At 47.1% G+C, this 22,734-nt stretch overlaps 2 protein-coding genes across 9 annotated transcripts in view; one reads left to right on the top strand and one right to left on the bottom strand.

Annotated features, from left to right (window-relative positions):
* Tmem80 (transmembrane protein 80) overlaps window positions 1-3,636 on the bottom strand; it is an 8,582-nt gene extending 4,946 nt beyond the window's left edge. Inside the window, exon 1 of the mRNA XM_021168952.2 lies at window positions 3,234-3,636. Coding sequence (XP_021024611.1) covers window positions 3,234-3,252 — 19 coding nt within the window. The 5' untranslated portion in view covers window positions 3,253-3,636. The remainder of the gene's footprint in view (window positions 1-3,233) is intronic.
* A 23-nt stretch (window positions 3,637-3,659) lies between these two features.
* The window catches only part of Deaf1 (DEAF1 transcription factor), a 34,094-nt gene continuing 15,019 nt past the window's right edge, over window positions 3,660-22,734 (top strand). For 3 of the 8 annotated variants that reach the window (XM_029479288.1, XM_029479287.1, XM_029479286.1), the window contains exons 1-10: window positions 3,660-4,218; window positions 7,539-7,636; window positions 8,918-9,047; window positions 9,333-9,494; window positions 9,891-10,030; window positions 10,782-10,847; window positions 17,206-17,332; window positions 17,748-17,876; window positions 19,071-19,199; window positions 21,992-22,239. In XM_029479288.1, the coding sequence (XP_029335148.1) occupies window positions 3,930-4,218; window positions 7,539-7,636; window positions 8,918-9,047; window positions 9,333-9,494; window positions 9,891-10,030; window positions 10,782-10,847; window positions 17,206-17,332; window positions 17,748-17,876; window positions 19,071-19,199; window positions 21,992-22,239 (1,518 nt within the window). In that variant the 5' untranslated portion in view covers window positions 3,660-3,929. Of the gene's footprint in view, window positions 4,219-4,250; window positions 4,953-7,101; window positions 7,277-7,538; window positions 7,637-8,917; window positions 9,048-9,332; window positions 9,495-9,890; window positions 10,031-10,781; window positions 10,848-16,834; window positions 17,117-17,205; window positions 17,333-17,747; window positions 17,877-19,070; window positions 19,200-21,991; window positions 22,240-22,734 lie in introns of those variants that run through there. The other 5 variants (XM_029479289.1, XM_029479290.1, XM_021168947.2 and 2 more) reach the window with 5 other exon arrangements.

Raw genomic sequence — 22,734 nt, 5'->3', positions numbered from 1 at the left:
AAAAAAAAAACCAAAAAAAACCCAAACAAACCAAAAAACAAACAAACAAACAAACAAACAAACAAAAAACCCCAAACAAACAAACAAAAAAACCCTACTGTATAAAAACCCTCAAATGGGTCCTGATTCAGTGAGAGAGATGCACCGAACCCTCAAGAGACTTAAGGCCCTAAGGAGTGGGGAAGTCTAGTGGGGTAGAGCCGAGAGGTAGGGACATCCTCTTGGAGGGGGTTGGGGGAGAGGAGGTATGGAATGTGGAACAGTCAGAGGGCAAACAAGGAGGAGGAAAAGGCTGCACTGTAAAAAAAAAAGGTTAAAGAATAAAACAAACAAACAAACAACTCTCAAATGGGGTTCTGGAGAGATGACTCAGTGGTTAAGAGCACTGACTGCTCTTCCAGAGGTCCTGAGTTCACATGGTGGCTCACAACCATCTGTAACGGGATCTGATGCCCTCTTATGGTGTGTCTGAAGATAGCTACAGTATATTTATATATAAAAATAAATAAATAATTCTTAAAAAACCAACAAAACCCTCAAATGGTACAATGTTAGTTAGTTAGCTGTCTTCCGACTGGGATTAAAGATGTGCCCCACCACATCTAGCTAAATGGCATATTTAAATAACTAATAACTAAAATAATTCTAACATTTTCAAACCTACAGGACTTCATTTTGGCTGAACTGCTATCTGACTTTTGGGATTTAACACCTTTTTTCTTTTCTTTTTTTTTTTTTTTAAGATTTATTTATTATTATATGTAAGTACACTGTAGCTGTCTTTAGACACACCAGAAGAGGGTGTCATGTCTCATTCAGATGGTTGTGAGCCACCACGTGGTTGCTGGGATTTGAACTCAGGACCTATGGAAGAGCTGTCAGTGCTCTTACACTCTGAGCCATCTCTCCAGCCCCCCCCCCTTTTTTTTCTTTTGCTTTGGTTTTTTGAGACAGGGTTTCTCTGTATAGCCCTGGCTGTCCTGGAACTTAAACTGTAGACCAGGCTGGCCTCGAACTCAGAAATCTGCCTGCCTCTGCCTCCTGAGTGCTGGGATTAAAGACATGCACCACCACTGCCTGGCTATTTAATATTTTTCTTATCAGTGATTTTTGGTAATCACTGTGTGACTATCAACAGATACAAGGCAGAAATTCACTGTGGATATAAAAGAATATTTTTTTGTGTAACAAAGGTTATAGCTACCCTCTTCTAGTAGGACTTTTCTTTCTTGCTTGCTTGCTTACTTGCTTTCTTGCTTTCTTTCTGAACAAGGATCTCTTATGTAGCCTAGGCTAATCTTGAATTTATAATCCTGCCTCAGTCTCCCAAATGCTAAGATTATAATGTTTTGTATGTTTGTTTCAATTCTGAGATAAGGCCTCACTATTTAGTTTTGACCTGTTTGGCCTGGAACTCATAGCCATCTTCCTGACTCAGCCTCTTAATTGTTGGATTAGTGGAGATAGCCATAAGCCCAGACTGGAAACTGGGTGTTTGATGTGACTTAATTTCAAGACCATTTTCTCCCTTAGATTTCCCTTTTTACTATAACCATGCACACAACAATAGCACTCCCAAGTTTGTGGTAGCTGTTAAACAAAGCATATAGTAGGGGTGCCCGGCAGGTGAGGCTGTATGTGTAGTACAATCACATTTCTGAAATTTGCTCCATTAAGGAACATTGGGAAAGTGGATAGATGGATGGATGGACAAACACTGGTCTGAGCTGGCTAAGACCAGTTTCTGTCCCACATTGCTAGCACTGGACCCTGCCTGCCATATCATCTGGGGTCAGACTTCCTCATTTATCCTGGAACTCAACCATGGTGAAATATTGACTACAGCACCTTCTGGCTGCCCGGGACTCAACTTAGCCACAGGTGTGTGTGTGTGTATGGGTGTGTATTCACCCAGAGTAAACTGACATTATGCCTTGGTTGTGTCTGGTGTGAACCAGGTATGCCATGGGTGTACCCAAGGTATACCTCAGGTATGCTATGGAGGTGCTGAGGAGAACTATAAGTGTGCTTGGGATGAGATGAATGTATGCTATGAATATCTGGAGTCTAGCGCATGCCAGAGGTATGCTATGAATGAATATGTGGTAAGTTGCAGATGTGACAAGATGTACCCTAGGACACACTGGGTGTGTCACAGCTATACCTGGTTTAAAAAAAAAAAATCCCATCAAAGCCAACAGACTGAACTTTAGCTCAAAGTTCCAGAAAGCCAGGAATTTGAGAACTGGGGAAGAAAAGCAGCTGACTTTGACTTCAGACACCAATCTCTATCCCAGACACCCTACGGGTGCAAAAGAAGACAAAAGACCCTGAAATTCCAAAACCAGTTTGTCTAAGGAAAACAGCTAACTTATCTAGAATGCTCTTAACAAGCACCCTTTCCCTACCCTTAGCTACAAAAACCCCAGCCTAAAGCACGTGGCTTATTGTCTTGAACTAACTGTAGTCATTGAGTGACTAGATCCTGTGCCCTGATCATCATATGGCCAGAATTTAACAGCCACATCTCTGGAACAAGCCTGCTTTAGTTGTTTGAGGTTGACTAAGTCATTTTTTTTTCCCTACAAACTTAATTCTTATTCATCCTTACATCTGGGGTGAGCAACGGGTACTCGAGTGTATTGTGGATATGCCAGGGGTGAGCTGAATATACGTTCAGCTCACCCCTGTCCTGGGTATTCTCAATGTGCAAGTCCGGTGTGCCAAGGGTATAGCGAAAAAAATGAGAGATAGGTGTGTCAAGGGCGTACTCGGGGTGAGCAGCGGGTATGCCACGGGTGTGCTCAGGATGAGCCATAGGTATGCCATGCATGCCAGCTTTAGTGAAATATGGTTGTGTAGTTCGTATGCCACCATAGTGTACTCTGGGTAATCCACAGGTGGACTACGGGTCACAGAAGGTGAGATATGGTTGTATACAGGGGCGTATCCCAGTGTGTGCCTCAGGTATACTCAGGTATATCACTGGAATACAGAGACGAGCTTCGGGACAGCCGCCGGGATACCCGAAGTGCCCCCACGCCCAACCGGAAGACATCCCCCCCCCTCGCTCTCCAACCCCGGCGCAGAAATCCGGGCTAGTGGGCTTAAGCCACCAGGTTCCGGAATAACAAGGTGACAATCAGAGGAGTTGCAGAGCCAGCCCAGACAGCCTCTCATTGTGACAGCATGACCACACTGTCCGGGCGATCGCGTAGCCCCGCCCGCCTCACCTGGCCGCACGGCCGCCATTTTGCCGCTGGGTCCGCCACAATCCCAGCAGCCTCTTGGCCGCACCCTCCCGCCATCTTCGCTCCTCCCGCCGCGCGGTGCAGCGAGCGTCCGACCGCGGCCGAGGCCCGATTCTCCCGTCCGGCAATACTCGGGAGCTTTCGGATAGAAGGAGGCGGGCACTGAGGCTCCGGAGAACTCGGCTCGGAGGTATTCGGCGGAGTTCGGCGAGGCCTCGTGTGGGTTCGGCTTTCGCCGCCCCCAGAGGGGGTTGGAGAAATCCCGTGGCGCCAGGGTCTGTCTGCGAACCCAGACTTCGTTGGAAGCAGGGGAGAAACTGCCCAGAGCCGGCCAGCTCTATCGGTCGGTGACCACAGTCAGATCCGCTTCTTAGACAGCGAGCAAGAAACGCTCGTAAGCTTTCGGGAAGCTTCGGGACCATTCGTATTATCTAGATTCTGCGCTTCGGGAAACTTCGGAGCTGCTCGGTTCTACACTCGGGCCATCAGCTCGGCTCTGCGGGCAGCTTCGGCTCGGTTCGGCGGGCGTCAGACTGCCTCTTCGGTCGCTGCTCGGGCGGTGGCTTCGGGCGGCCTCGGCCCAACTCGGGCGGCCTCTTCGGGCCCCGCTTCGGGCTCGGTGCCTGGCGCTTCGGGCGGTCCCGGACAGTGCCTTCGGGCGGACTCGGTGGAGTCCGTATGGAGGACTCGGACTCGGCGGCAAAACAGCTGGGCCTGGCCGAGGCGGCAGCTGTGGCGGCCGCTGCCGCGGTGGCGGCGGCCGCCGCGGCCGCAGCGGAAAGCGAGGCGGAGGAGCCGGTGTTAAGCAGAGACGAGGACTCGGAGGAGGACGCAGACTCCGAGGCGGAGCGCGAGACGCGGCGGGTCACCGCTGTGGCGGTGATGGCGGCCGAGTCTGGGCACATGGATATGGGTACCGAGGCTCTGCCCAGCCCCGATGAGGCCGCCGCCGCCGCCGCCTTCGCAGGCAAGTGCGCCCGCCGGCCTCGCGCCTCACCGGGTTCCCGCGTGCAAGCTCTGAACACATGCACCAGGCACAGGCCGCTTTCCATATGCTTTGTGCATCTGTCATGCACATCTGTCTTCCAGGGAAGGCTCTCTTCCACCTGTCCTGCACAGTTGCCCAGCACCTGCCCTGCCAGTGCACCTCACAGTGACCTGCACGCCTGCCCTACCTCTGTCCATGTCCCTGCACCTGACACCTGCCCTCCCCCCCCCCTGCTCTGCACCACCTGTGCACTTCACACCTGCCCGTGCACTCACAATGCCTGAACACCTACTCTGCACCTGCCCATGCACCGCACAATGCCTTGCACACTTGCTCTGTCCCTGCCCTGCATCTCACAGTGCCCTGCATGACCATCTTGCACACACACATACACACGCACAACACACTCTCACTCCTCTAGCCTTGCTCTACACTGTATACAGACGTGTCTCCCTTGTGTGAGTGTGCCTCTCTGTTCTTTGTCTGTTTTACCCTTTGGAACTAACTTTCTCAGTACCTACCACCTGCCTTGTCCTCCCCTGCTGCTTCCTGGGAGCTGAGAGCCCAGATGGGTCAGATGTGAGTTCTGTTCTGGAGGTGCTCCAGGTACGGTCAGCAGCATTACTGCTGGTAGACCTGTCTGTCCCAAAGGCCAGTTCAAGTATGACATGAGAGGGGCAAGAGAGTCATCCAAGGCAGGCAACCTCGCAAAGGTAACGATGCAGAAACCAGCCTTGCTTTATATTGTGACATGAGCTTCTCCGTGCTGTATCTTCTAGTCTTCCTATGCAGATAAACCCTCCTTCTCCATCATTACTTAGTTTTCCGTTTTGCTCCTTCTGTTTTCTCACACATAGAGCATCCGATTCTCATGTTTTATGACAAATGGAGCTTTGAGCTGAGCAGTATCACCCTGTACAGGTGATACCACACCAAACTGCCTCCTACAATCCCACCATACACCCCACCCATTGACCTTCCTGAGTGTTGAACTCCCTACCAATTGGATCTCTTATATGTTTTATGCTTGTACATGCAAATCCTTGGAAGACCATTTTGCCATGCTTCTTGTTTCGTTCTTTCCAGTGTGAAGCTGCAGGCTTGGCATTGGGCTTTTATTCAGGGCACATCAGAGCTGAAGCTTAACTCTGGGTGGGTGTTCAGACCTTTGGCACTGGAGCGCAGTGGTGGAGAAGCCTTGCTTCCACTTGTTTTCTGCCCTACCTACCTACCTACCTGAAGCCTAGATCCAGTCACAGGAGGGAAGCCTCCTAGAACTTTTTAAAAAAAAGATATATATTTATTTTTATGTGTTTATATGTGATTGCTGGTGCCTGTAATTCCTCTTGGAACTAGACCTCACATAGGTTCTTGGGTCCTCTGAAAGAACAGCATGCTCAAAATTTCTGAGCTATCCAGGTCTCTTCCCAGAGTTGTTGTTCTTCTTTTTCTTTCTTTTCTTTTTTTTTTCTTTCTAGATTTATTTATTTTATGTATATGAGTAGACACTTTAGTTGTACAGATGGTTGCGAGCCTTCATGTGATTGTTGGGAATTGAATTTAGGACCTCTGCTGGCTCCGGCCAAAGATTTATTTATTATTATATCTAAATACACTAGCTGTCTTCAAACGCACCAGAAGAGGGCGTCAGATCTCATTATGGGTGGTTGTGAGCCACCATGTGGTTGCTGGGATTTGAACTCAGTACCTTTGGAAGAGCAGTCGGTGCTCTTACCCACTGAACCATCTCACCAGCCCCTGTTCTTCTTTTTCTAAAAGTTAATTTATTTAATGTGTGTGGCTGCTTTGCCTGCATATATCTCTATGTTTGCTTGATCCCCTTGGAGTCAGAAAAAGGCTTCGGTTCCTTTGGAACTAGAGTTATAGGGTGTTGTAAGCCACTATGTGGAGGCTGGGAATTGAATCTAGGATCTTTAGAAGAGCAGACAGTGCTCTTAACTGCTGAGCCATCTCTGGTCCCTTTCCTGGAGCTTCTTTCTTTCCCTCTCCCTTTCTGTCTGTCTGTCTTTCTTTCTTTCCTTCTTTCAAGACAGAGTCTCTCTGTGTAACCCTGGTTATCCTGGCACTCCCTCTGTAGACCAGGCTGGGCTAGAACTCAGATCTGCCTGCCTCTGCCTCCTGAGTTCTGGGATTAAAGACATATGCCTTTGTTGTCTGGCTTTTCCTGGAGTTTTTAATGCTCCATTTTCATCCATGGATTCTGGGTTGATATTGGGATTTGGGGTCAAGGAATTTTTTATCCTTTTTTGCATATATTTTTCTAAGTTCAGGAAAGAAGTATGATGTTTCTGTGGTGACAATAGAATTGCATCTATGGTGGGTGTGTATATGTGTATATATGTATGTATTAGAATTTTTGTTGTATATTTATATATCAGAAGATTTCTAATTTCTCTTGTAAGTTTTTGAAGTCTGATAATATCCAGGTAGCTCAGTGCTAGCAGAGTTTATAAATTAGGTGTGCCCCATGTATGGATTGGTTATGGACAGGATCTAGACAGGTACAGGGTACAGGTTGGTCAGGGCTGGATTAATGGGGCTGGCAGGACTCCAGTTGGCATCTTTGGGTATTTTCCTTATGCCAAAGGCTTCCCTGGGTAGTGGGCATTTTAGAATGCTGGGCGGCAGACAGAACTATGATAGAGATTGGGAAGGCCAACTACAAAGGATCCATAGTAGCAGGCAGCAGGATACAGAAGAACCTAGAGACCCTGTGGCAGGAAGCCTCAGGGACCTGACACATCTTTGTAGAGCTGCTCTGAAGTTGCTGCTGGTAGACCTGCCCCGAGGAGTGAAGTTCATGTTGCAGGAGTGGCTGTGGCAGGCTGATGTGTTTTTCAGGAGGAAGAGTTTCTGGGGAAGGATGTCATGGAGACCTCAGACAGTGAACACAAGACTGTAGGATGGCCTGAGCTATGGCAGTGGAGAGGGATGAGGCTGGAGTCTGCCATGTCTTGATCGACAAGGAGGTGTCCTAGACCTATGGGACTTGCAGCTTCTTTACAAAGGGAGAAAGGCCAGTGGTGGAGTGGGAATGGGTGGTTATGGTGGGCGTTTATGCTGCATGTGAAAGGCTTTGGTGGGGAAGGGTAGAGATTCCCCTTTTCTGGGAGAAGCAAGTATTTTAGACTGGACTAGAGATGTCAGCTGAGCATTAACAGAAGTATTAAAACGTCTGGGTGGACACGGGCGCTTTAAGGCTCACAAGTAAGATCAATGCCTTTTGTGCTGTCCCATCACCGTGTATGAAAGGTCCAATCTGTTTCATTCTCTTGTAGAAGTGACCACAGTGACTGTTGCCAACGTTGGGTCCTCTGCAGATAACGTCTTCACAACATCAGTGGCAAATGCAGCATCGATATCAGGACATGTCCTGGTAAGCTGTTCTTGGGTGTAGTTCAGCGTGCCTGGCAACTCTCTTTAGAGCCAGCCCTTGACTTTGCCGCACAGTCCAGGAGGGTGATCCTTATTCTCAAGACCCTCTCGGGTTAGATGTAAGTGAACACCTGAAGTTCTCGGAGCCATGGGGGACCTATGTGCCTCCCTTTGCTCTCAGGCAAGGCAGGAAACTCAGTTTGAGCTAGGGGGTTTTTGGTTTGGTTTGGTTTGGTTTGGTTTGATTTGGTTTGGTTTTTTGAGACAGGGTTTCTCTGTGTGGCCCTGGCTATCCTGGAACTCACTTTGTAGACCAGGCTGGCCTCGAACTCAGAAATCCACCTGCCTCTGCCTCCCAAGTGCTGGGATTAAAGGCATGTACCACCATCGCCCAGCTAAGCTAGGGTTTTTTTTTTTGTTTTTTTTTTTTAAAGATTTATTTATTATATGTAAGTACACTGTAGCTGTCTTCAGAAACTCCAGAAGAGGGCGCCAGATCTCGTTGCGGATGGTTGTGAGCCACCATGTGGTTGCTGGGATTTGAACTCTGGACCTTCGGAAGAGCAGTCGGGTGCTCTTACCCACTGAGCCATCTCACCAGCCCCGAGCTAGGGGTTTTAATGTGAAAGGTGCACTATAAATCTAAAAAGGTAGAGAGCTACGAGGAATCCTTAGGCTGCAGTCAGGCCATCCTCCATGCCAGCTGACCTTGTGGGCCTGTGTTTCACCAGGCTCAGGCTGCTCTTAGCCCAAACAGAACATCCTCTCAGTGCCTGGCTTTGCTTGCTTTCTCTTGAGCTCCATAAACACATGAAGAATGACTGTATCAGGCTGCCTTGCCCCTTCCTTCAAGGCTTACAGTCCCAGTAGCCCTTTGCTCCTGTTCACTCCTGCGGGTTATCAGCATCTATGATGCTTTCAGTAGCACCTGTGTCCAAAATCAGAGACCGTTTGTGTCTGTCACAACATTGTGTTTCCTATGTGCAGCCTTCAGAAACTCTCCTTAGACAAGGCAGACTTGCTTGGTGTCCAGAAAGCAGCTGTGCATATGAACACACAGTACACTTCAGCTTGGACAAATGTGCACACACTTAATAGTCTTTGTGTCTTCTTGGTTCTAGCCTTGTGTGCTTGGGGTTGTCTATGAAGAGGATTTGTGGGCCTAAGTGCACATCCTCTCTTGCTGATAAGTGACTAGAGTCTTGCAGTAGGGCCACATTTCATTGGGTCAGGTAATGCGCCTCAGGCTGTCCTATGCTGACAAGAGTGCCTTTCCTTACAGTCTGGTAGGACAGCCCTGCAGATCGGTGACAGCCTGAACACTGAGAAAGCCACACTAATAGTTGTACACACAGATGGGAGCATTGTGGAGACCACTGGGCTGAAGGGCCCAGCAGCACCTCTCACTCCAGGTACCTGCAGCACCTGACCCCAGGCCTCGGGTGTGCATGTGCGTGCGGCCGTGTGTGTGTGTGTGTGTGTGTGTGTGTGTGTGTGTGTGTGTGTGTGTGTTAATTTGAAAACTAAATAGAGGTCTATAGAAAAGGCAAATTTTTCCAGGCAGAGAAGGAGTGCTGCCCACTGAAGGGTTGGCACTACCCTTTAGCAATGTCCTTATGTACCTGAGGGGCTTGGGCTTGGGCTTGGGGATGGAGCATCATGGGCTTCCTGGTCATTTTGTGCTCTCATCCTCATAGCCTCTCTTTGCCCAGGTCCCCAGTCTCCTCCTACCCCACTGGCACCTGGCCAGGAGAAAGGTGGTACCAAGTACAACTGGGACCCTTCGGTGTATGACAGCGAGTTGCCTGTGCGCTGTCGGAACATCAGTGGCACGCTCTACAAGAGTAGGCTCGGCTCAGGTGAGGCAGTGCTTGGCTACAATCATTCCATGTCAAGTAAGACTTTGTTCTTTTGTGTGACCCTCTTAGTAAACTGGGCCAAGGAAGCCTGTCATGTGCAAATATGGTAGAGGAGAGGAAACAGATGTGCAAGGACTGTCAGCCCTGCGTTCATGGAGCCAGCTAAGACCACTCATGACAGAGGATCCCTGAAGTGGGCTAATGCTCACTGGAGACCCAGCACAGCTCGCAGTGACCATGGACAGTGGATTTGAGATGACTTGCCAGGCAGTGTATTGGGTGACTAGAGGCCATGCAGGGCAGAGAAATTGAAAAGGCAGTGGAAGGAACTGATGTCATCAAGGCAAGACAGCAATAGGCCTTGATAGATTCTAAGGACCAAACCTTTCATTCCAGGTGGCAGGGGCCGGTGTATCAAGCAGGGAGAAAACTGGTACAGCCCAACTGAGTTTGAAGCTATGGCAGGAAGAGCCAGCAGCAAGGACTGGAAGAGAAGCATCCGCTATGCCGGCAGACCCCTGCAGTGCCTCATCCAGGTGTGTGCTGGGACTACATCAGGCTTAGGACCCAGAACATGGCACAAGTACTCACAGTATGACCAGAGCCGTTCAGCTGCCCTCTAGATGTTCTTGTCCTGGCTGTGTGCTGGCATTGACTCAGAGAATTACCATGGTGGGGGAGAAGGGGCAGATGGGGTAACAGTAGGCACAGAAGAGAGACACCTCAGATACATGGGAAGAGAGGTAGAGAGTCAGGAGCAGAGCCCAGCCACACCTGCCTTGCTTTTGCTCCAATTTCATTGTAAGGAAGGAAACTTTTTCTTTAGGTTTATTATTTTCTGAGTGTTTTGTCTACATGTGTGTATGTATACCACGTGCATGGTACCTGTAATGTCAGATTCCCTGGGACTGGAATTATAGACAATATGAGCTGCCATACGGTTACTTAGAATTGAACCTTGGTCCTCTCTAAGAGTAATACATGTCCTTAACCACTACACCCACTTTCTAGAAAAAAGACTTGATTTTTGCTCCAGGTCAGCTGCTGACTGTGGCTGTTCAATATGGAGTCTCGTTCCTAGGAAGAGAGGCTTAAGCCTGTTGGCAGTGGAGCATTGTGCAGAGAAGAACTTTCCAGAAGTGACTGTATTTTATGCTTAGGTTCTTATCTTGGTGCTGGGTGCAATATAGGATTGAATAACTCCCTAAATTCTATATTTCTGTCTGTATATCTCTATAGTTCTATATTTGTACCTATATAATATCTGTATCTCCTTCTCTGTTTCAGGATGGTATTTTGAACCCTCACGCTGCCTCCTGTACCTGTGCCGCCTGTTGTGATGACATGACTCTGGTAAGTCCTTAGGTTTGCGCCTCCTGCCTGCAGAGGCTCTGTCTCTCCTTTTCTAGAGTTCTATTGCCTCTGAAGGCTGCTGCCTTCACCTGGTAGAAGATGGCTGTAAGGAGTCCAGGACACTGAAATGGGAAGGCTGGATTGAGCCAGGTGAGCCCAGAGTTATGCCTCCTTTAAAGTGGGTATGGTAAACACACATGTGCCACCTCTTTCAACGTTGTGTTGTGACACTACACAGCCAGGCGTGTAGCAAAAAGTTATCATTCCAGCTACTAGGAAGGCTAAAACAGGAAGATTGGAAGTTCAAAATGTTCCTGACTTAGAGTGAGTTCTTGCCAGCCTGGGCAACTTAGTGAAACTCTTGAAATGAAAAGTTAAAGAGATGCTGGTCATGGTGGTGCATGGCTTTAGTCCCAGCACTCAGGAGGGAGCTCCTTCTCTATTTCAGGATGGTATTTTGAACTCTCACTCACACTGCCTCCTGTACCTGTGCTGCCTAACCCTAACCCTAACCCTAGATAGATCTCTGTGAGTTCAAGGTCAACCTGGTCTACAGAGTGAGTTCCAGGACAGCCAGGGTGACACAGTGAAACCCTGCCTTGAGAAAAAAATAAAGGAAAGAAATAAAAAGAGAGGGGGATATAGGTCTGTGATAGAGCACTTACTTAGCATGTGAAAGGCCCAGATTCAGGGAACAAAAGCCCCTATCTTATCATGGCTAGATCTTTTAATGTCCTTGAAATAGCTCCTCATTTTAAATTCATAACTGATTCAAGAAGCATGATCTTATTTATTTTGCTAAATATTACTATGTAGGTTTGTTTTTGTTTTTGTTTCAAGACAGGGTTTCTTTGTGTAGCCCTGGCTGTCCTGGAACTCACTCTTTAGACCAGGCTGGCCTTAAATCAGAAATCCACCTGCCTCGGCCTCCTAAGTGCTGGGATTAAAGGTATGCGCCACCACTGCTCAGCTATACTATGTAGTTTTAAAACATGAGGTAATGCAAATTATTTTAAATGTCTTAAACAAATGTAGAAGCTGCCTAGTTATGATTTCCTTGGTTTAGTTTCATTAATAATCTGGTAAGTTACTAGTTGATAAAAGTAAAACTTTAAGTCAGGCATGGCGGAGTATGGCTGGATCCCAGCACTTAGGAGATGGAGTGTCTCTTACTTAGGGTTCCTGTTGCTGCGAAGAGGCACCATGACCATGGCAACTCTTAGAAAGGAAAAATGTTTACTTGGGGCTGACTTAAAGTTCAAAGGTTTAGTCCATTATTGTCATAGTAGGAAATATGGCAGCATGCATGCAGACAGACATGGTGCTGGAATGGTAGCATCTGGATTGACAGGCAGCAGGGAGAGAGAGTGACACTGGGCCTGGCTTAGGCATCTGAAACCTCATAACCCGTCCCCAATGACACACATTCATCAACAAGGCCACACCTCCTAATAGTGCCACTCCCTGTGAGCCTATTTTCATTCAAATCATCACAAGGAATTGCCACCTTTGGAAACCTGCTTGGGTCACATAAAAAATCTTAGGCTAGCCAGTCTTTTTAATGAAGTCCTATTTTTAAAAATAGAGAGAATTTTAAAAAATATTTATTTTGTTTATATTTATGAGTAGAAGAGGGCATCAGATCTTGTTGAACTAGACTATGGATGATGTGAGCCACCTTATGGGTGCTGGGATCCACCTTGTGGGTGCTGGGATCCACCTTGTGGGTGCTGGGATAAAATACAGGTCCTCTGCAAGAACAGCTGTGCTCTAAACCTCTGAACCATCTGTGCAGCTCCTGAGAGAAAATTTTAAGACCTTCCTTTAATCCCAGCACTTGGGAGACAAAGGCAGGCAGGCCATCCTATTGATACAGCAAATTCCAGGACAGCCAAGGCTATAAGAGAAACCCTGTCTTACTATTTTTAGACTATCTGACAGTTTCATAAGTTTATACAATTGTCTTGGTCACACACACCTCCACTCTCCCTCCCACTTCCCTACATCCTTTTCAGCATGTTCCCCTTTCACCTTCATTTCCTCTTATTTTTTTCTTTCATAAGTTTTCTTTCATGAGTTCAAGTAGTGCTGCCCACATGCATGTGAGTGTGGGGCAGAAAGAAATTGTAATTGGAGAGAGCTATGTTCTTGGCTGTAAATACCAAGTATACTTAAATATTTCATTTGCTTGTTTTTGAGACAGACTCTTACTGTGTATCCCTGGCTATCCTGGAACTCAATATTTAGACCAGGCTGGCTTTGAACTCAGAGATCTGCCTGCCTCTGCTTCCCAAGTGCTAGGATTAAAGGGTTTTCCATCACTAAACTTAATTTAATCTTAATATGATTCTACTATAAAAACTTTAATGAAAATAATATAATTTTAAACATCATTTTAAAAATACTCCAAGGGCTGGTGAGATGGCTCAGTAGGTAAGAGCACCCGATTGCTCTTCCGAAGGTCCAAAGTTCAAATCCCAGCAACCACATGGTGGCTCACAACCACCCGTAATGAGATCTGATGCCCTCTTCTGGTGCATCTGAAGACAGCTACAGTGTACTTACATATAATCAATCAATCAATCAATCAATCTTTAAAAAAAATACTCCAAAACAAAAAAATGGGGGTCAGTGGTGGCTCATGCCTTTAATCCAGAGGCAGAGGTAGGCGGATCTCTGTGAGTTCGAGGCCAGCCTGTTCTACAGAGCAAGTTCCAGGATAGTCAGCGCTACACAGAAAAATCTTGTCTTGAAAAAAACACAAACAAACAACAACACCCCCCACCCCACCCTCCCACCCCCAATGAATGGGAGATGGTCAGAGATTCTAAAGTATCACAGAGTAGCATTCAGGGATTAATCTTTCAAGTATTTCAGGACACAACACAGAACCATTGACGCTGCTGTAAAGCATAAGTCTCTAGGTATAAATCTTATAAAATATGGTGGACTTTGTGTTGTGAAAACTAGCAAGTGCTGATAAAGGCAGTCAGCAAAACCCTGGACACCTCAAGTCAGACTGCCTCACGGAGGGGAGGCTCAGACATAGTGAGGCTTATACATAGTGAGGGAGCTAATTTTCCCAACTGACAGGTCCAGTGTAGTCAGAATTTCAACAGGATTCCCTAGGTACAGGAAGACTGATTCTAAAGTTTATATGAAAGGATGAAGGAAATAAAATAGCCAAAGCAGTTTTGAAAAAGAAGTCTCAAAGTTAGGTGTGGTAGCTCACACCTTTAATTCCAGTACTCAGGAAGCAAAGGCAGGTGGATTTCTGTGGATAGAGGTCAGTCCAGTCTACATAGTGAGTTTCAGGCCGGCCAGGGCTACTTTATGAGACTGTATTTCAGAAAAGAAAAAAAGAAAAAAAAGAAAGAGGCAAGTCTGAACTTGCCAAGCTCACAATGGGCTTGTACAGGTTCTCTGTTGCTGAGGTGAGTTACAGTGTATCAGTAGGGAGGCTTGTACAGGTTCTCTGTTGCTGAGGTGAGTTACAGTGTATCAGCAGGGAGGCTTGTACAGGTTCTCTGTTGCTGTGGTCAGCAGCTACAGTGTATCAGCAGGGAGGCTCAGGGACCTCTGGGAACAGAGCAGAGTCCAGCTGCCAACCCCAACTTTCCAACTGTGGTGCTGAACCATTGAATGTTTCTGGACAAGGAATGAACTTTGACCCAAACTACACTGTAGATTAAAGAGAATTCAAATTGTAGCAAAGATCTAACCATGAGAGGACATGCTGTGACATTTTAGAAGGAAACACATGAGACTACCTTTGTAACAACATAGGGTTAGAGTCAGAGTTTCTAAGACATGGAACCAAAGTTAAATACTGCTCAGTAGTCTGGGCTTTGTGGGTTTTTTAAGCTTTGGCTTCCACTAGGGCAGCGATCTCAACCTGTGGGTCACAACCCCTTGGGGGTTGAACAACTCGCTTTACACGGGGGTTGCATATCAGATATTTATATCACGACTCATAACAGTAGCAAAATTAGAGTTATGGAGTAGCACGAGGTCCCCATAACATGAGGAACTGTACTAAGGGATTGAAGCTTTAGGAAGGTTGAGAACCACTGCACAAGGGGATGTGAGGTGTTCCATTAGTCTATTTCCAAAGAAGTAAGTGGTGACAACTGAAAGACAACTACCTGGGATCTCTGGAGATTGGCCCCAGGGACCCCACCACTCAGTAAACACCCAAGAAGAGTTCCAAATGCAAAGAAGAAGAGCTGCCAGAGGTGCGGCAGGGACCCTCCTCTTGCTCAGGTTGAGAGAGGCTCCACTCCAGGTTGGTCCTTCTCGCTCAGCCCACCAAGGGATAGATAGGTTTCCTAATAAGAGGGGTGAGCTATAGCCTTGCTCACCTAATAGCTATAGGGTATAGTAACTTTCCAAAAGTGCTAGGCTAAGAGCCCTTACCTCAGCCCCTCTGGATCAAGCTGGCTGAACCTATTGCTTGGTCTCTTCTACTGAGAATGGTCTTAGGGCTACTTTTCCAATTGCAATGGGACCCACCTTAATCCCTGATCACACAGTGGGGCTGCCGTTTAGATAAGAGTGAACTATGGCTCCTCTAAAGAAGTGACTGTTTTAGAGACTATAGGGATGTCTGAAGCCAAGAATATTCTGAGAACAGTGGGAAGACTTACAGCCACACCAGAGCAAGATGCTGCCTCGAATTAGCTAGAGAATTAAGAAAAGCAGCACCTTGGGGCTGAAGAGATGGCTCAGTGGTTAAGAGCACTGACTGTTCTTCTGGAGGTCCTGAGTTCAATTCCTAGCACCCATATGGTGGCTCACAACCATCTCTAATGGGATCTGATACCCTTTCCTGGTGTGTCTGAAGACAGCAACAGTGTACTCATATACATACAATAAATAAGTCTTAAAAAACCCAAAAAACCAAAAAAGCCAAAAACCAGCAGCCAAGAAAAGCCTGCTGAGGTTGGTTAAGAGCAGGCTCCAGAGTTTGCCTTGAAGAGTTAACTGCTAAGATGATGGCAGTTTTCATGCCAGGAATCTGTTAGGAACTCTGAGCCCTACTGTAGCTCTACAAGCTGGCACTGCTTAGTAGAGAAGCCAAAGACAGAACCAACTAGCCAGAGGCTTACTTTACCTGAGGTAACTGCACACACAGGTTGAACTCTCAGAGGCCATTACACCCTGCAGGAGACAATGCAACAGCAAAAAGCCAGGGATAGTGGGTGTCAATACCCACTCCTGCCACAGTGTGTCGCCTGTAAGGTCTGGTTCTCAACTAAACTAAGATGGAGATGAGAAAGCAGCACAGCCCACACAGCACAGTGGGGAACACCAGCTGCAGCCAGGAGAGGTGCATGTTCAGATGCTAAAGAACCACAGAAAGGAGGGAGGGCTAGAGCGTGGTGGCGCCCGCACGCCTTTAATCCCAGCACTCGGGAGATAGAGGCAGGCGGATTTCTGAGTTTGAGGCCAGCCTGGTCTACAGAGTGAGTTCCAGGACAGCCAGGGCTACACAGAGAAACCCTGTCTCAGAAAAAAAAAAAAAAAGGAGGGGAGGGCTAGGGATGTAGCTCAGTTGGAAGAATGTTTGCCCAGCATGCACAGAACCACTGGGTTCAACCCCCAGCATCACATAGATTTCACATACCTGTAATGTCAGCACTCAGCAGGTAGAGGTGTGCACTACCTAGAAGAAGGAATCTATATCAGATATTTTATGGGCATGTCTATAGGGAATTAAGGAGATATGGATCAAACTCAGGTTTCAGTCTTGATAGGTTTGGTGGCTGTCAAGTGCTGTCATCCACCACTGGGCCTTTTGTTTGTTTTCATTTTCAGGACAGGATCTCACTATGTAGATGAGGATGGTCTTGAACTCACAAAGATCCACCTGTCTGTGCTTCCCAAGGGCTGGGATTAAAGGCCTGTGCCACTGGGCCTAGCCCCTAAGCTTTTTCTTTTTGAGGTGGGGCCTCACACTGTAACCCAGGCTGGACTTGAACACGTGGCAGTTATCTTGCCTCTGCCTTGGTTATGGAGATCATAGGCCTGCACCAGCTGCTTCCTTGAGTTGCAGATGGCTCTGCATGACGCTCCCACTGCTGATGATTTTCATTTCAGGCTGGGGTTTCCCTGTTCTCCTTCCCTTGGCCCACTTCCCTTCTACGAATCTAAAGCTCCAGATGTCGAGGCTGTGTGCTTGCCTGGCAGCAGTGCTCTTCATGGATTTCTTCAGAAAATGTCTTCTCTACCATTCTGAGGGTTCCTGTGGACGTCTGCTCTCTGCAGTAGTAATAGAGTCACTAATTTGATAAGGAGTGGGAAGAAGGAGGTGCCCTTCAAATGTTGCCCTTGGTCAGTTTTACCTTTCTCCCCACAGAGTGGCCCTGTCAGGCTCTTCGTCCCTTATAAAAGGCGCAAGAAAGAGAATGAGCTGCCCACGACTCCAGTGAAGAAGGATTCCCCCAAGAACATCACCCTGCTTCCTGCCACGGCGGCCACCACCTGTGAGTGCTAGCATAGCACAGCAGTGCTTTGCTGAGTTGTCATCCTGTCTTTCTATCTTAGCCCAACTCAAGGATTCTCATTTCTGAGATAATCTGACAATGAAAAGTCTTCCTTTGATTCAAACTACCAAATATTTTAAAGTTCATCCACATTTTATTTTCTGTCTGGAGTGCAAGGTTCCTGGCCCCACAGTCAGACTTGGCAGTGTGGATAGAGGCCTGAGTTCCACCCTCTCTGGCTCTTTCCCCTAGGATTCAAGGTCACTGACCTCCTGATGTCATACCACATGTGGGGTATGTCCCTGTGTCTGTTCCTGGGATCTCTCTGAAGCGTGCACCTTTGTAAAGAGCAGTGCATGTTTCCAGCCCAGTGCCTTGATGTGGCCTTGAATCAAGTGCCTTTTTGCCTTTCCAGTCACTGTGACACCCTCAGGACAGATCACTACCTCTGGAGCACTGACCTTTGACAGAGCATCCACTGTAGAGGCCACTGCTGTCATCTCTGAGAGCCCAGCCCAAGGTGATGTCTTTGCAGGAGCCACAGGTAAGCTGTCTCAGGATCTGCCTGATGTGTCCCCAATCCCTATGACAGTCTCTGTTGCCTGGCTCCTCAGCAGAGACTTGAGCAGGACTCTATCTTGATAGGAGCCTGGTGGGTATTGGAGAAAAAGCACTAAGCACTGTGACCAACATACAGAGCCGCAGATAGGTAGCATTTGCTAATACTGCTTTAGACTGATCCCAGCCACTAGAAACAATCCTAGTCAGGGGCTGGCGAGATGGCTCAGCAGCTTAGAGCACTGACTGCTCTTCCGAAGGTCCTGAGTTTGAATCCCAGCAACCACATGGTGGCTCAAAACTACCTGTAATCCCTCTTCTGGCACATCTGAAGACAGCTACAGTGTACTTATGTATAATAATAAATAAGATTTGGGCTGGAGCAGGGCTGACTGGAATGAGTGGGGTTGATCGGAGGGAGCAGAAGTCCTAAAATTCAATTTCCAACAATCACATGAAGGCTCACAACCATCTATACAGCTACAATGTACTCATATATACATTAAATAAATAAATCTTTAAAAAAAAGAAACAGCCGGGCGTGGTGGCTCACGCCTTTAATCCCAGCACTCGGGAGGCAGAGGCAGGCGGATTTCTGAGTTCGAGGCCAGCCTGGTCTACAAAGTGAGTTCCAGTACAGCCAGGGCTACACAGAGAAACCCTGTCTTGAAAAACCAAAAAAAAAAAGAAAAAAAGAAAAAAAAAAGAAAAGAAACAATCCTAGTCATGTGTCATTTTAAATATTCTAAGAGTCATGTTAACAAAGCACATGATATCTTTTTTCCCCAAAGATTTATTTATTTATTTATTTATTTATTTATTTATTTATTAATTAGATGTAAGTGCACTGTATCTGTTTCCAGACACTCTAGAAGAGAGCATCAGATCTTGTGATAGGTGGTTGTGAGCCACCATGTGGTTGCTGGGATTTGAACTCAGGACCTTCGGAAAAGCAGTCAGTGAGCGCTCTTACCTGCTGAGCCATCTCACCAGCCCACATGATATATTTTGTGATAAATTTAATTTCTTCAACCACCTGAATTCCAGGGTAACATCGATTCAAAATATATACTCAGTTCACTCAGCAGCCACCAAGGGCTGGGATCTCTGGATTGAGTATGCAGCTGTAGGACTTGGAATTAAATCTGCTGCGCTGAGGCTATCTGCTTCTCTCTCACAGTGCAAGAGGCAGGTGTGCAGCCTCCCTGCAGGGTTGGCCACCCTGAACCCCACTACCCTGGCTATCAGGACAGCTGCCAGATTGCCCCGTTTCCAGAAGCTGCATTGCCAACATCACACCCCAAAATTGGTGAGTATAAAAGAATTTATGTGCATATAAGCTATAGTCCTCAAAATTATGGTTTTGTTTGATTTTTATTCTCTGTAGTGCTGGCAGTGGAACCCAGTAGCATCTCATACAAGCTAGGCGAGTGCCCTACCTCTTACCCAATGCCCCAACCCCAGAACTATTTCTTGTGAGTGGAATAGGGCTTTGCCAATGTGTTTGCTTTTTTCTCTCAGAGTACTAGGTTAGGGTTGACAAGGTCCAGCCTTCTACCTGTGTTTGCTAATAAAGTTTTATTACACACAATCATTCTGCCCACTCATATACAAGGTTTCTTTTGTTTGTATCAGGCTGCTTCCATAGAGACTGAAATGACCTATTGTTGGTATTGTCAGGTCCACCCCAACAGAAATGTGTGAGTAGACTTATCTCCTTGCCTTGAAGAGCCATGGAATTGGATCAAGTGGTATTTGGTGTGAGGGACTGTGCCAGTATCTGTATTCCCATAGTTGAGAGCCGAGGTGACCCTCTCTGTGTGGGCACCTTGACTTTGGGTTTTCACTTAGTGGCACATCTTGAGCAAATTTCTGTGTCAGTATACTTTTTAAAGGTACATATTATGGATAAAATATTACCTGCATCTTCCTCTGCTGATGGGCATTTGGTTTTATACTTGTCAAGTTTCTCAGCATTGAGAAACCCATGTCAGCCTCCTCTCTGTCTCTGATGTAGCCTAGGTCCCATCCTTTCTGAGAAGGATGCGTTCTCTACTGCTCATTTTGGGACTCAGCTTACAGGAGCCACAGATATTTAATAACATTAAAATATGTTTTTAAAAATAGATTTCATATATTCCAAAGAGTTGTAAATACAATACAAAGAACTCCCCCCCCCCAAAAAAAAAAAACTATTTAAGAGTAGTTGCAGGCATTACCCAACATGCTTCAGTATTTTGTCTCCTACATACACACAAAGATGGCATAAAACTCAGGAATTAAGTCAGCATTTACTAGCTACCCAGTGACTGGTAGTCCCCGGTGGCAGGGTGAGCCAGGACTTGCTTCCTGGAATCTGTCCCCTTAACACTTGGCCTTTCACCTGCCTTGTTGGAGGTTACCAACCGGTGTCGTGTAGCAGGCCCCTTACCCTGGTACTATGACTTTGGCTCCTGTGAATGGGTTGTTGTTGTCAGTGATGGTGCAGACCTGTGACACGGGCTGCCTGGGATCCTGTGTCTTCTGAACCCTGTCTCCTTGCTGTGGGTAACCCTGACGACTGAGTGAGGGTAGGGAACTCTCATAGGAGCTCCCTGAGACCGCAAAGTCTACGGTGCCTCTGCCCACTTCCCACTAGGTTGGATATAGGGCTTCCTGTTTTAGTCAATTCTTTTGGCTGCTTTCCTGATTTCTGTTCATACTCCCAGACTTAGAGCCCTGTATGAGGCAGCAGGAGCTGCATAGGTGGCCTCTGTGTTGACTTGCCCCTCACAGCAGGGACTTTCTTTCTGCCTTAACTAGATACTTGAGGTTCATCCCAAGTTTTTCATTAGTCAGTCAGTCAGTCTCTCTCTCTCTCTGTGTGTATGTGTGTGTGTGTGTGTGTATGTGTGTGTACTGGGGTCTCCCTATATAGCTGTGGCTGGAACTTGATATATGGGTTGGCTTTGAGCTCACAGAAATCTCCTTCCTCTGTTGTTTGAGTGCTGGGGTTAAAGACATGTGTGTTTTTACGCTCATGTGTGTGTGTTGAGTGTGGCCTTAGGATATCCTGGTGCACTGTAGCGTGTGCATGTGGAGGGCAGAGAATGACCTGGGGATCAGTCTTCACCATCCACCTTGTCTGACACAGGCCTCTTGTTTGCACTGCCAGTACTAGGCTAGCTGTCATTCAGAGCCTGGGCAGTCTCTCCTATCTCCTCAGTCTCCCCTCGAAGCTCAGAGGCATGCTGGGATTGCAGATGTGCACTATCACATCTAGATCGTACCTGAGTTCCTGGGATTCAAACTCAGGTTTTTATGCTTGAGCTGCAAGTGCTTTGCTCACTGAGCAACCTTACTATACTAGCCCTCATCCCAAGTTTTATATCCCCTCTCCCTTCAGAAGCCACTGGAATATCTGGCCTACATCCTAGAGGTTTCAACTGTTGAGTACTGGCTTTTGTGATGACTGGGTGCCTTGTCCAGTTCACAGGAGAATGGAAAGAGGCTCTGTGCAGTGGAAAGAGCATCCCGCAGAAGCCCTGTCACGTTGGGTGTCTGTGGTGTGTCTATTCCCAGACTTCTCAGTAGACTACAGTAGAAAGTGCTTGCACCCCCACATGCACCTCTCTTCTAGACCCACCTGCAGAGGAGGTTCACAGTGTCTCCTCTAAAATCACAGTGTGTTCTGGTCCCCTCTGTCTATCTTGGTGGCTTTCTTCTCCAGCCGGGAGAATCATGGCTCTCACGTCCATGTTGACTGCAGACCCCAGAAGGACTTTCCAGATAAGCCTTGGCTTTCCTGTGTGTGGTGCTGGCTGAATGTCTCTGTTCTCCTTGCCCTCAGTGTGCTTGTCCTGTGGCTGTCTGCCTCTGTGTTTCATGACCACCCCTTCTCTGGGTGAGTGTCTTGGTTGTTATTACTTTCTCTTGTCTGTCTGTGAGCTTCTACTGTAGGCCTTATGTTAGAAGTGATCAGCCCTCAGGGAAGGCTTTTAGCTAATAGCATGTGGGAATTCGAGCAAGAGTGGGGACATTGTTCATCTCCAGTGCATCTCCTCCCACCCGAGGCTGTAACTAATCACTAATCTCTGGTTTATCCCACATTCTACATTCTAGTCCTGACATCGCTGCCTGCCTTGGCTGTGCCACCGTCCACCCCCACCAAAGCTGTCTCTCCCACTGTGGTCAGTGGGCTAGAGATGTCAGAACATCGGAGCTGGCTGTACCTGGAAGAGATGGTCAACTCCCTACTCAACACAGCTCAGCAGCTGAAGACGCTGTTTGAACAAGCCAAGCAGGCGAGCTCTTGCAGGGAAGCTGCTGTGACCCAGTCGAGAATGCAGGTTGATACAGAGAGGAAAGAGGTAATGTGAGCTCAGACCTGTACCCATCACCCTGCCTTGGCCCTGGGATAGCCTGTGATTCCTGTGCTGGCCTACAAAGATCATTGATCTATTGGCCCTGAGAAGGGAGATCTGGAAAATAATAAAAACGAGGGTAGCAGACACTAATGAAACATTTTGTTTAAGATTAGCATATTTCAGCAGGGAAAACATTTTTATATACACCAACCATTATTTTTGAGTGCATAGTATTCATAGCTGTTTCTACATCCAGGCTATTTTTATATAGTAAAACTTGTTTCCTATTTTAACTCTGTAAAGTGTGACTTGGTGCAGATCAGATACATAAACACAGTTTTCCATCTGCCGCTGCAGTGCCCTGCCTCCTGTGGGCCATGGAGGATACTGTGACCTTGTGACCACCATGTTTTCCTGTAGTGTCTCAACACCAGGGCCCAATGCATCCAAAGATAAATAACTATTAACATTTTCTGTGTGCTTTGGACTTTTTTTTTT

This window comes from Mus caroli, chromosome 7, assembly GCF_900094665.2.
Source record: "Mus caroli chromosome 7, CAROLI_EIJ_v1.1, whole genome shotgun sequence".
In the NCBI taxonomy this organism is placed as follows: domain Eukaryota; kingdom Metazoa; phylum Chordata; class Mammalia; order Rodentia; family Muridae; genus Mus; species Mus caroli.
Note: the sequence above shows the minus strand (reverse complement) of the source record. Positions and strands in the feature narration are given on the sequence as shown.